Below are 13,453 nucleotides of genomic sequence, written 5' to 3'. Positions count from 1 at the left end.
AGAGAAAGGGGGCAAGGACACACCCCTTCCTGACTCCTGCCTCCACCTGCCCGCTGCAAGTTCAGTGGAAACCCACTGTACATTCCCCTTTATGACCAAACCTTACTCCAGCTCTAATATTGATGTCCTGGATAAGGTTATTAATTGGTATCTCTTCCCCAGCTTCTTCTTCATGTGCCTCAATTTAGAGTGGGAAACACAATCAAAAGTGCTTGATAAATCCATAAAGGCTAGGTAGATTATTACTTTTTTGTCATTGTGTGTTTGTGATGAGTAGTTCAGGTTTAGGCACTGTTAAGCTGTTCCAATGCCTATTAGAAACCCGTATTGAATATCAGACCGATTTGGATGATTTTTTGCCCACTATTCCAGCCTGGCTAATAAGATTCAGGCCATGACTTTGACTAGGAAATCTAACAGGGATATCGGACATTAACAATTAGGAAAGCCCTGTTACTCTTTTTATGTATGGTGATAATTAAGGATTCTGACTATGATTCCAATTTACCCATATTACATACAGCCCTCAGAACATTAGTTAAGAGGACCAAAAACCTAAGCTTAATATTAGCCTTAAGAAGGTCTGATTGGATACCATCAGAACCAGGAGCTTTGGAGGAAGGGCGTTAAACAATAGCAGATATAATATCCTTCATTGAGATCTGCATGTTAACACTTCCTTTGGGCTGTGGGAAAGGCTAGAAATGACCAAGTTCTCAGATCCATCTGGAACTTAACACTTTTAATCCGTATAGGTGCTTCTAAAATGAGAAACCCCTTCTTTTATTGAGATGGCAAGTTCCAACAATGGGGAACCCAAATAACTGAAGTAAGTTTTTTTTTTTTTACCACTTGCCCCTTTTTCCCCGCTAACTTCCTCCATTGCAGTTCAGGCCTCATCGTTAACAGCTTGTTTTGTTGTTTATTTAACACCTGTTTATATTCCCATCTACAGGCTACTATTTCGACCGTGGCTCTTTTAGGATTATTAAGAGCTGCTGCATGAGTCTTTCCATTTAGATTTATTTAAGCCTGGTGCTCTTTCTTAAGCCCAATTTTTTCTGATTTCTGGAAATTTCCACAAAAGCCCTATTAATATAATTATTTCCTGTGTTTTCGTTCAGAAGATAACTATATATGACTTAATAGTACCAATTAGTGGGTTCTGGGTTCACACTTTTCCACCTTAAACTTGTGCCGTTTATTCTGATCACCTCAACATCTTCCACTAATGTTTTCTCTTTGGGTGATTCTTCCTACTTAGATAGTCTGAACTCATAGCCCTATGGGTTGTGGTCACAACATCAATGAATATGTGCCTGAAAATTAATAACAAAATGACTCTAATTTTCAGTAGCTAAAATATAATCTATTGTACTTCCTCTCTGCCAACAAGTGTGTTTGAATGTAGGGGAGGGGTGGCTTAACCTCAATAGCACACACAAAATTATATTTTGCAAACAGATAATTGCATAACAAATTTTGTAGCTTGCTTTTATGTCCTGCCACATTCCAGAATAAAAAGTTTGTTTATCAGTATTAGCAGCATCCACAGAAACCCCATAATTTTATTTTAATCTCTTTTAATCTTTATCGCATTTACCCCACATTTCCTCCACGAAGGATCATGACTAAGCGACCCAGGCTGACGCCCACCTACCATTTCAAAACCTTCATGAGAGGCAGCAAGAGGCCAAACTGGCAGCATTTTTCAGGGTTGTCCTTCTGAACAATCTGTATTGCGAGATCTTCTGTAGCTGTAGCTGTTGGAACGTGAAAGTTCTCTGCATGGTTAAAGACGTGTCCTCCTGCCCTGAGTGTTCCTAGAATCCTTATGCTGTCTTTTGTTGTCCTAAGCAAACACAGATCATGCGTGTGGGGCATTACTTTGGCCTGTCTCACGACGTAGTCTTGTTTGACCGGGAGGGGCGCCAAAAGAACTACCTTCAAGTAGAGGAAGGCTACAGTTCTCACCAAGAGTTAAAAGGTATGAGCGTGATGGTGGCAGCATAGCGTGTAGTGATGAGCTAGAGTGAACAGGCCCTTTTTATCCTCCAGGCTCACTCACCTTTTTTCAAGTTCCCATGCTATGTGCTTAATTCCCCCATGGCCTATACCGGGTAGAGTGCTCTGTAGTGTAGGAGTAGTGAGTGTGTGCTGGGTGTTTGTCTGTGTGTGTGCCTGAGAAAACTAACATACTGGGTTAGAGCAGTACTGTGCAGTATGTGTGTGGTTAGTTCACCATACTGGGTGTATATATGCTTGGAAAATTAATTGCAAGAGAAATGTAGTGACTACCACTACTTGCGTAATGGAAGCATGTGCTGGGTGTATGTGTACTCTCATGAAGTACAATACATTATGGGTGGAGTGTTGTGCAGAGCGTACATGGTGAGTGTGTGTATGTGCTGGCACAGTGTGTGTTTGCAAATGGCACACCCTGGTACAATATAGATTAGCTACAGTACTAAACAGTGCACAGCAACCTTGTGTTTGGTGAATAAATGTGTGTGCGCAGTGGCACAATGCATGGAGGTAACAGTACTGGAGAGTATATGTGCTGTGTAAGTACACGGAGTATAAGTGTGCCTGCAATGGAACATTACATAAAGGACTCTGGGTTCTATTTTCGGAAGCCCAGTTTGCCTGGTGAAGACGTGAGGAGTAGAGAAATCCCCCAGACAGATTTGTGTATTGCTGCATTCCTGTGAGCTGGGTGACACACACTGGAGAAAGGGAGGAAGAGACTCCCCCTTTATGCTTCAAAAGGGTGCTGTTTGATTCTATGATAGATCACAAGGAAGGCGCCTGGACACGTCTTCGGAAGGTGATGGGGCTGATAAGGGTATTGTAGAGTTGAGTGTATCTGCATGTCATCATTAGAATGTTAGCTATGTTGCTAGGATAGAATGTTAGCTTTTGATCATAGGAGTTGATCTGTGAAGCTGTGCTGGAGCTATCTGACTTGATTCTCAAATAAAGCAATTTGATCTTCGTCAAATTGACTGGAAATTAGATCTTTACATTGGTGACGAGGATGGGATAACAACATTTCTTTTTATAGACTTCACTTGCGGAACTATCATATTCTGTGATAGAAAGGGAGGCCTTAGCATGTTGTTGGGGGATTATGCACTTTAAGTACTTTGTATGGGGTCTTCCTTTTCATGTGCGAACTGATCATAAACTGTTAGTTCATCTTTTCAAAGGAGGCAGAGGATTAGAAGGAAATGTTACCCCTAGGATTTCAAGGTGGATCTTGTCTGTACTTGATTTCAATTTTGTTGTTAAGTATGTTAAGGGTCTCAGGAATGTAGTAGCGGACTATTTATCTAGAATGCCAGTTGAGGGTGTGGAAAATAATATGGACGACATGATTGATGTAGTACATGATGTTAAAGGTGTTGAACATGCTTTTAGCAAGGAGGAATGGACAAATGCAGTGTCAAATGATGAATGATGACATTTTACAACAAGTGATTACTTGTGTTTCTCATGGGTGGCATCAAAACATTATTGAAGATGTAAGATTCAGAAGTTTTTTACCATGTTGAGGCTGAATTGAGTGTAAGCGAAGGAAAACTATTGAGGAGATATCAATTTGTATCACCAGCATGTCTGAGAGGGAAAATTATAAATATTGCTCACGAGGGACACTTAGGCAGGAATATGACTAAGAGAAGGGTCTAACAATCGTATTGGAGGCCTGGAATGGATAGAGAGATTGAGGATGCAGTAAGAGAGTGTTACGCTTGTGCTCAAGCGGATAAAACTAAAGTTGTAAGGCAGCCTTCATTGGTGTCTACAACTTTTCCCAAACGTCCATGGGAAAGAGTGGCGATTGATTTTCTTGGGCCAATTGTTAAGCTTGGTACTCGTAGCAAGTTTTTGATGGTCATTGTTGACCACCATTCTAAATGGTTTGTGGTGGAAAGCACAAAATTTATAAATACTCAAAGAGTTGTTGATTTTATGGAAAGGGTGTTTATGAATAAAGGGATACCCAAGACACTAGTGTCAGATAATGGTGTGCAATTGGTGTAGGAAGAAATGCAGGAATTTCTTTCTAAATTTGGGATCATTCATGAGAGGGTTGCTCTATTTAGGCCACAAGCTAATGGTTTAGTGGAACAAATTAACCGATTGATTTTGGATAATATTCAGTTGTCCCTGTCTAATGGATTGTCTTGGCGTGAAGAATTAAAAAAATTGGTGTGGTCTTACAGGATTACGCCGCAATCAATAACAGGGGTTTCTCCATTTATATCTTTAAAGGGACGTGAACCTGGTTTCAAAGAGGTTCCTTGTTGGTTGAAAGTGAAAGATTGTGTGTGGGTGGACAGAACTACTGTGGAAGATGAAATAGTTAAAATGCAAGCTGAGTCTACTAGATATTATAATGATAGGAAGAGTGTGAAAGATATTAAATTTGAGATTGGTGATTGGGTGACCATAAAAAGTGGTGGTGTGATTGGGTGACCATAAAAAGTGGTGGTGTAACTACAAAGGGTGACAGCAAATTTTCTGCACCTATTCAAGTGAAGTCTATAAAAAGAAATGTTGTTATCCTATCCGATGGATCAGCTTGTAGTACTGGAAACATATATGCCGTGCTCCAGTTCATGTTTCTGAAGATTGATTTCTTTTGAATATAAAAAATGGAAATGTATTATATTCCTTAAATATGATTTATATGAAAAAAAATTATAATTTATTTAGTGTATGTTAAGTAGGGAGATGTGTAGAGTTGAGTGCATCTGCATGTCATCATTAGAATGTTAGCTATGTTGCTAGGCTAGAATGTTAGCTTTTGATTATAGGAGTTGATCTGTGAGCTGTGAAGCTGTGCTGGAGGTATCTGCCTTGATTCTCAAATAAAGCTATTTGATCTTCATCAAATTGACTGGAAATTGGATCTTTACAGGTATCATGAAGAGTAGAACTGGGAGCCCACGATTAATCTTTTGATGCAATATCACGGTGGCTGACATCCAGGTGTGAACTCTAGTCACTTCCATGAACTGTGTTGTAGGTCTATCAACTTTGAAGTCTTTCCTTCTGAGACGGACAGCCTTTTAAGCGTAAAATAGAGTAGAAGAAATGTATACTTCAAAAGAAGCAGAACACAAACATAAACCTACTTAATACTCCTACCCTAAATCACATTTATTGTCTGGAAAAGAACTGTAAGAAAGGGAGGTTGAGACTTAAAAATGTGCCTTCTGCCAAGCGCCAGTTGGGCAGCATAAGAAGGGGAAGCTCTTCAAGACTTCTGCATGTAACCAGAACTGGGAGCCAAGGCCTGCTAGTCTTTCTGCAGGGTGAGGGGACATCATTCAGAGGAACCAAGACCACCTTCCCTGGGGCCTGAAGCACGAGCGCTTCCCTGTTTGCTTAGACCTGCGTACCCTGTGGGGAAGTGAAGAGCATTGAAGGGAGCGAGGTCCAGTGGAGATCCATACTGTTAGGACTCCACGTTCAAGGTGTGAGGATTCAACTGTGCACCGATTGGGTCATAGCCCATGTGCAGGATTATTTTAGTCTACCCCTGTATGCCAGGAGAGAGTCACAGTTGACAGGGTTGTGCAGCGAGTGCAGTGTGGAAAGCGGTACGGCCATACTGCCTTGTTGCTTCAACTCTGTATGCTATAGGGACCACCGTTGAAGTGATGGTATGACCAGCATGCCAGGACCCATGAATGCCTTAGCAGCGACACTGTATGCCACAAACAGCTGCCATGGTGTGGGTGATTGCATTGGAGAAGTCTACGTTGCGTCCAGAGGTACCTCAGCAACCTCATGTGCCAGGTGGGGCTTCCGGGACCAAATGACCAAAGATTTCAGGCTGTCACCTGGGACTGGAGTGAGGCTGTGACCAGCCGGTCGAGCTGCGCCACAAGATCTGCCCTTACCGACCCCTCCGTACCAGAAGGACTCAGGGGAGGATGTTGCATCCTTGCTGTACTCCATCTTGGGAATTGAAGGATCTGATTCTCCACCTGCTGAGGGGAAAGGCATCACGAGCTGGGTGCTGATCCAATTGCTGTGTAGAGCTGTTGCACCACTTCGAGTGAGCCTGCTCCCACTTGATGCTGCCACTTGTATAGCGAGCATCCCAACTGTTCCAAGCAGGATCTGATCTTGCAAGTGCCTGCATAGAGGGCACCCACTGTAACACTGAACGCTTACGTGCTGCAGGATCGGGTAAGGCTTGAACTAGGGTCTTTGAGGCGTCTGGGTTTTCACTGCTGTAAGTGCTGCGGCACTATAACCATTTTGGACTAAAATGCTGAAAAGTCAAAGGGAAGTCTTGAGTATGGCCTTATAGTGTGCATTCCCTGTATGCGGCCACTAATGAATGGGGAATAACCTTAAACACATTAGACAAAGGGCTGGGCAGGGATTTGCTTGAGAAGCACTAGAGCACCTACTTGAAGGGGGCTGTGTTATTTATTATGAACGAGTATTTGACTCAACATTATTTTATTGTTCATACTGTGTGCACTTTGAGTTATGAGTCATGTTCACTTACCTGTAAATACACTTCCCTCTAAGGGAGCTTTTGACTGCTCATCCACATCTACCATAGAGACTCAAGTGAAGAAGGTGTACTTGGCCCAGTTGATTAGGATCAATGGTCGGTCAAGCCCTGTGACATAAAAAGTAAAAGGCCTCAAACACCGCATTTGGATACAGTAGCCCCTGCTTGCACGGCGCCCTCAGAAAGATTTTCTGACCATTACGATATTGAAAGTGATCAAAAAGTCAATTGTGGCACTCATAGGCCCTCTGGGAAAGAAATCGGTTTGAAGTAAGAATGTTAAACCGTTACAGTTAGTGGTGGGTGTGGGCAACTGTCAACTTTGAGTTTCTAAATGTTGACAAATGTTAATGGGGCTTATAAAAGAACCCTTGCGATACTGTTTTACTTCCATCTCGAGTCACAGCTGTGAGTATCTACAGTTATTTCTCTACATGGCTCGAAGAACTAAAATTTGTAACAGTCACCAGCACTAGTGATCTTCCCTCTTCCCACTTGTACCCTATGCTTCATTATGTCATTGAAAAGTTCATTGGTGCTTACAAACATTTTCACCAGTTTGAGAGCTGTGCGGACCTTAGAAATAAGGCAATTCTCGATCTGTCTTTTCCTGGGTGGGAACATTGGCCAATACCAGAAACTAAGGTGTAGCAGTGGGAAATTCAGAATGTTCTGCTGTCAGTTAGTGAATATCCACTCATGGATAAATAACTTGTCTCGCTTGGTGCGACACAGAGGGCTGAGAGATGGATGGACCAGATAACCCTCTATCCAGAGATATGGATTTTGAATAAACCATCCCAGACATTTGAGGAGCGGCCTTTTGGTTTCCAGTCGGCATATTAACATGATCGTGGGGGTGAGGAGTAGGCCTTTTAATGTCTTTGACAACATAATGTCTTTGGCTTAGACCTGTCTTAGGTGAGATATTACGTTTTCCAGTGTACCTTTTACCTGGGCTCCATGACTATATTCCATGAATGTAGGTTGACTGTCAAAGACTCTTGAAAGGAGACCAAGACTTCTTCTTTCAAATTTGTTTCCCTACCTGTGTGGTACTTGGGGCCCTCAGGTTGTCTTTAGAACACAGACTGGGCAGGGAGGATTTTCCGTAAACTGATTGGAGAAAGCAGAATTTATCAGAGAGTGGCAGGATACGCAGGGATGTTCTGGAATTCTTCTCTTATGACTTGGGTCTGTGCCCGTCCTCTAATTCTGAATTCTTCTCCCCACTCCCCTCAAGCCCATCAACAGCAGGCCTGAGTTGCCTCAAATCTTTCCCAGTGCAGTATATATATCTAAAGAATTGTATACCAGAATTTTGGTGGACATATGATTTCCATATTTATTTAAGAAATATAGCAGTCTAGATTTTGGTGCTCCTAAGTTGGCATAAAGGACATACACCCTTTGGGTTAGTTATCCAGGTTCTATGAAGGTTCCCTGTACTGGCCAGAGCTATAACCTATGATGAGCATAATGACTCGGTCATTGAAGCACAATGAACGGGTGGAATAATGGTCATTGAAAGAAATATGGTGTTAGTTGGCAAATGCAATGGAACCTCATACTTTTTTTCAGCCTTATAAAACCAACATACCCTACACTGTCTGACCAGCAAGACTTTTAAAAGTTAAATAAAAGGAAGAGATTGTATTCATAGTCCAGAGTCCGATTTTACGTTATCTTTTGCTATTATTCTGATTTCACAACATCACTCAATTAAGCTTGAGATGCTCACTGATGTCCTTTTCCTTACAGACGATGGCATTGCACCCACGTAGGGTTCGATTGAAGCCCTGGCTAATAGCCCAAGTGGATAGTGGGATGTATCCTGGGCTCACCTGGCTCAACAGAGAAGCAAAGCGGTTTCAGATCCCCTGGAAGCATGCCACTCGACACAGTCCTCAGCATGAGGAAGAAAACACCATCTTTAAGGTACTCTAAAAAGATTCAAACAAAACTTCTTTGACAAAATAAAATTAGCACTGAAGTCCATGTACTAACTGATGCTCCACTTGGGCCTCGAAATAACTTCTAGATTCATTAACCTCTAAACTGTTGTCTGTCAAATATAACGAGTGTCAACTGAGTCCAAAAATCTGAAATGATAACAGTACACACTTTCAATATGATCTTGTATCCTACTGAGACATCTTGTGAAGCAATGTGAGAAATTCTGGTATTATAACACTTTAAATGGTTCTTCTTGCAGGCTGGGATACTTGTTGCCAGTTGCTAAAGATTACATATCTAAATTATTCTAGAAACCCTATCGCTGCTAGGCCTTTACTCCCTAGAATACTAAGCCCTTTTTTGTCTTTTCTGGTAGTTCGCCCTTAGGCCTCCATAACTTTTTTCCATGTAAGGTATCCACGCCAAATTTTCATCCTGTTTTTTCCAACATCCTGGGGATTGCAGAGGTACCGAGGGTCTGTGGATTCCCCTGGAGAGGACTGAGAAAATAGGCAAAATATAGCAGCATTTTGGGTTTTTATTGTTGGAAAAATAGGAAAAGAATGCTCCACAAAAAAACTTGTTTTTTTCTTTAAAAAGCATAAATTAAAGGTTTGCTGTGCTAAATTAAGAATTTTCCCGACTTTGAGGAACATGCAGAGTTGAATAAAAAAACAGTTTTCCCTCCCAAAGAGGTGCCCCTTTTTCCTAATTCTATGGCAGGACCGGAGGTGAGGATTATGCTCTACTTTCTTTATTTTCCATCACCAGCAGTTTTCAACATTAACAGACAAAACTCTCTTTCCCGTGGGACATTGGGAAAGGTCAGCTCAAGAGGTCAGCCAATCAGCAGCTGCACACGTCCTGAAAGGTCTGGGGCTGCTGGGACACTTCTTCGTTCTTTTCCTGCTTCCCCAGCAGTTAAGTTGTTTTTTCTTTCCTCTATGGTTTTTTATGGCACTGTACATTTACACCGTTATTTGTATGGCAATGTTTGTGGCAGTGCAAATGCTTTCTTCATGTTTGTATGATGGCGCGGGCGCTTGATTCTTTTCCGACTAGCGGTGTTCTCACCCTGCGTTTGCTTTGCCGTGGGAGCGTCACTCATCGCTTCTTTCGCGGCTGTATTTGGAGTGTTCTGCGGTGATGCTTGCGGCCGCTTGGGGCGCCGGTGTAGCACGTCTCGCAACTCATTGCTCGGCGGGAGCGCGTCTTCCTGTCAGGTTTTCCTGTCCGTGCGCTCACTGCTGAACAACCAGCCCGCACGCCTGGAAGCCTTGCCGGCCAGTTCCCGGGTCTGTATCCTCGTAGCCCGAGGCCCGATCCCGGGTCGGTAGAGGATTAATCCAACGTATGCAATTTCACGATCCTAACAGGCTGTCATTTATCCTGGGGCCTGGCTTAGGCATACATATATATATATATATATATTTCTCATTACCCTTTGATCGGTGGGTGTGGGGGCCCCAGGGTTGATTACCCTTACACGTGCGCAGGCCAAAACCCAGGTTTTTCAGACCCGCCAAATTCACAAAACTCTGGTTTGCTTCATTTTTCTGACCTGAGGATGTGTCACATTTCTGGCATGTAGTTGCCGTGGAAGGGGATTATGGTAGAGTAGGAAACCTTTCAGGTTCTGCCTCTAGATGATAACTTTTGTGACACGGTGGACGCCTCCCTCTACCAGGCAGTTGCTGCGGCTCTGGGGCCCTTTGAGAGGCGTATCATGCAGGTTGGACCACCCTCTTGGGAACGAGCCCCCCCCTACATCCCCTTAAAAGAAAGCAGGACACTGCGGTAGATCTGGGGGCTTTTGAACGCCTTAAAAAGGCCTTCTTGGTGCGTCCTGTATTGGGGCCAATCGACCCAGTAGAGGAGGTGATCCCTTTATCTGCAGGGGGCAGGAGGGAGACGACGATGGTGATGATTTCCCCCATTGAGTCTCTGAAGAAACAGGTCACTTCTAGTCCCTGGCGTCCTTCCACGAATGTAACTGAGTCTCCACCGGACATGCTAGTCCCGGAGGATCTTCTGCACCCTCGCACCTCAATGTGGACCCTGGGTGACAAAGTGGCGCTGTTTTTAGCCACCTGCATGAGGAAGCCCCTAGAAAATGAGGTTAGAGCCGGTTTGCGAGCGTAATGCTCACGCCCCGCCCTGGTGGGCAAGGTTGCCGTCAACCCTGAAATAGATTCCAGAATGGCCACCTTTCTCAAAAAGTACATTTGCGATCCCAAGAAAGGGATCGATAGGTCCTGGAAAGCTTACAGCACTCTTACCAAAATTTTAGACCTCGCGGTGGAAGCAAAGGCTTCCTGTACCACGCTTTTCACGGAGGGAGTGTCCGGTTGGGCCCAGTGTGCCATAGTGTACCTTGGGAATGTGAATTGTGCCCTCTCGGCTAAAGAGGAGACACTCCTTGTTCCTTAAGGTGGACCCCAAACATGGCGATTTAGCCTCCTTGGAGGCAGGCGCTGTAGAGGACGGGGGACTCCTTGGAGAGCCTTTTGTGAAGGAGCTCACAAAGTTTGTCTCAGCCTTCACCACCTTAGAGGAGCGCAGTCTTCCATCAAGCGTGTGTTCCACTCCAAGGTTTTTGTTAGGGTTGGTCGTGGCTCAACCGGCTGCTTCTACACTCAAGCCCCTAACAAAGGCTGCAATGTGCAAGACCAGCCCAAGCAGGATTTCTTCCTATCGAGGAGAAATAACAGATGCAGAGGCTCCAGAGGCGGAGGCAGAGGCTATTTCCAGAACCAACCAGGTGAGTCTCTCCCCTTACCCCAATTTGTCAATAGGGGACAGGCTGACTCTATTTGTGCACAATTGGGAGGCTATTACTTCCGATTCATGGGTTCTGCAGACCATCAGCTGTTTTCATATAGAGTTTTACGGGACCCCGATACAGGAATCACGTCCCCACCCCCTGGACTTTACGTCTGTCAAGAATGCCCTGGTAGACTACTAGGTTCGAGACCTCCCACACAAAAGGGGCGATTTGTGCTCCTCTCTCCATCCAAGGGCTTTTCTGAGCAACATTTTCTTGGTATACAAAACAGACTGGGGTCAGCGCCCAGTGATAAATCTGAAGGAGTTTAACAGTTGGTTGGTGTACCGCCATTTCAAAATGGAGGGCATCCACCTGCTGCACGACCTACTGCGCCCAAACGACTGGATGGTGCGACTCGACTTAAAGGACTCCTATTTATCCGTCCTGATTTTTTTCTCCGCACCGCAGGTTTCTTTAGTATCAATGGAGAGGACAGGTTTACAAATTTACAACACTCCCCTTCAGCCTCTCCTCCGCACCTTGGTATTTCACCAAGGTGCTTTAGCCGGTAGTCCAATACCTCCGAGCCTGAGGCTTCTGCTTCATTATTTATTTAGATGATTTTCTTCTTCTGACTTAATCTCCAACCTTGCTTACGGACCAGCTGCAGACGACTGGAACTCTGTTGCAGAACCTCAGCTTCGTTATCAACAGGAAGAAATCTCTCCTCATCCCGGCCCAACAAACTAAGTTTCTAGGATTTGTCATCGACTCAGTCAACAAGACATTGAGTCTCCCCTCCAGGACGGATTAAAAAATTCATTGGGAACTCAGATAAACTCTAGCCCGCTCTACCATCTCTCTCCGGCAAGTTGCCAGGGTGGTGGGTCTTCTATCGTCCTCCATACAAGCCATCTTTCCAGGGCCTCTCCATTACAGAGCCCTTCAACTGCTAAATGCCACCCACCTCTAGAAGGACCTACAGTACATGGAGCTTGTTCTTCTCAAAGAGGAGGTGAGGTTAGAGGTGCATTGGTGGCTGTATCATATGGAGGTCTGGAACGGGAGAGCCATTTTCAGCTCGGTTCCAGACATCATCATAGAGTCGGACGCCAGCAGGTCAGGCTGGGGAGCGCGTTGTGGGGACTCCTTAACAGGAGTAAAATGGTCCGCAGACTAGCAGCGCCTTCACATCAATTGCTTGGAAGTTTTGGCCGGTACCTTTGCCATCAAGTGCTGGACGAAGGACAAAATCAGCTGCAATGTCCTTCTTATGATGGACAATGTGTCGGCTGTCCGCTACATAAACTACCTGGGGGGTTGGGGGCACAAAATCCAAGGTGCTAGCGGATACGGCCAAGGAGTTCTGGTCTTTTTGCCTGAAGAACAACGTGTCTGTGACAGCAAACTACCTTCCGGGAGCATCCAAGGTGCTAGCGGATATGGCCAAGGAGTTCTGGTCTTTTTGCCTGAAGAACAACGTGTCTGTGACAGCAGACTACCTTCTGGGAGCATCCAAGGTGGTAGCGGATTGGTACTTCCGAGTGTGGTTGGATGTGAGCCTCTGGCAATTGGATACCAAAGTCTTTCAGAGACTCCATAGCATTTGGGGCCTCTTCTCAGTGGACTCTTTGCCTCTCAACTGGATCACCAACTCCCCAGGTTTTTCAGTTGGATGCCGGACCCTCTGGCGGCGGCCACTGACGCCTTCCTTCAGGATTGGTCGACGGAGAACGCTTTTCCCCCGTTCGGCATGATAATGCGTCTCTCGGCGCAGGTCCGCAGACAACAGGAGAAGGTAGTGTTGATCATGCCTTATTGGAGGTCGGAAGTATGGTTTCCATTTCTTCCGGAACTTTCCTGGGATTCTCCAATCCTTCTACCCTGTGATAGGATGATTCTTCGGGATCCCCAGGGGGAGCCTCATCCCCTGGTTCTGCAGAACCGGAGGTCCCTCATGGCTTGGCGGATTTCTGGCAACATTAGAGACTCTGGGGTTTAGCAGGAGAAGCTCAAAACATCTTGGCAGCAGCATGGGCAAGAAGGCCCCAACAAGCAATACCGATCTGCTTGGTCCAGATGAGTGGGTTGTTGCCTTGGTCGGGATCAGAATCCTGTGGGGTGCGAGGTGGTCCACATCTTGAACTTCCTGGCCACGGAGGGTTTGGCATACCGCACAATAAATACTT

At 44.8% G+C, this 13,453-nt stretch overlaps 1 protein-coding gene across 1 annotated transcript in view; it reads left to right on the top strand.

Annotated features, from left to right (window-relative positions):
* LOC147662833 (interferon regulatory factor 6-like) overlaps nucleotides 1-13,453 on the top strand; it is a 79,984-nt gene that overhangs the window by 16,482 nt on the left and 50,049 nt on the right. The window contains exon 2 of the mRNA XM_086950875.1: nucleotides 8,303-8,479. Within this exon, the coding sequence (XP_086807001.1) occupies nucleotides 8,306-8,479 (174 nt within the window). The 5' untranslated portion in view covers nucleotides 8,303-8,305. The remainder of the gene's footprint in view (nucleotides 1-8,302; nucleotides 8,480-13,453) is intronic.

The sequence above is a fragment of the Lissotriton vulgaris genome, unplaced genomic scaffold (assembly GCF_964263255.1).
Source record: "Lissotriton vulgaris unplaced genomic scaffold, aLisVul1.2 SCAFFOLD_1808, whole genome shotgun sequence".
Classification (NCBI taxonomy): Eukaryota; Metazoa; Chordata; class Amphibia; order Caudata; family Salamandridae; genus Lissotriton; species Lissotriton vulgaris.
This window is presented reverse-complemented; position numbering and strand designations above follow the sequence as displayed.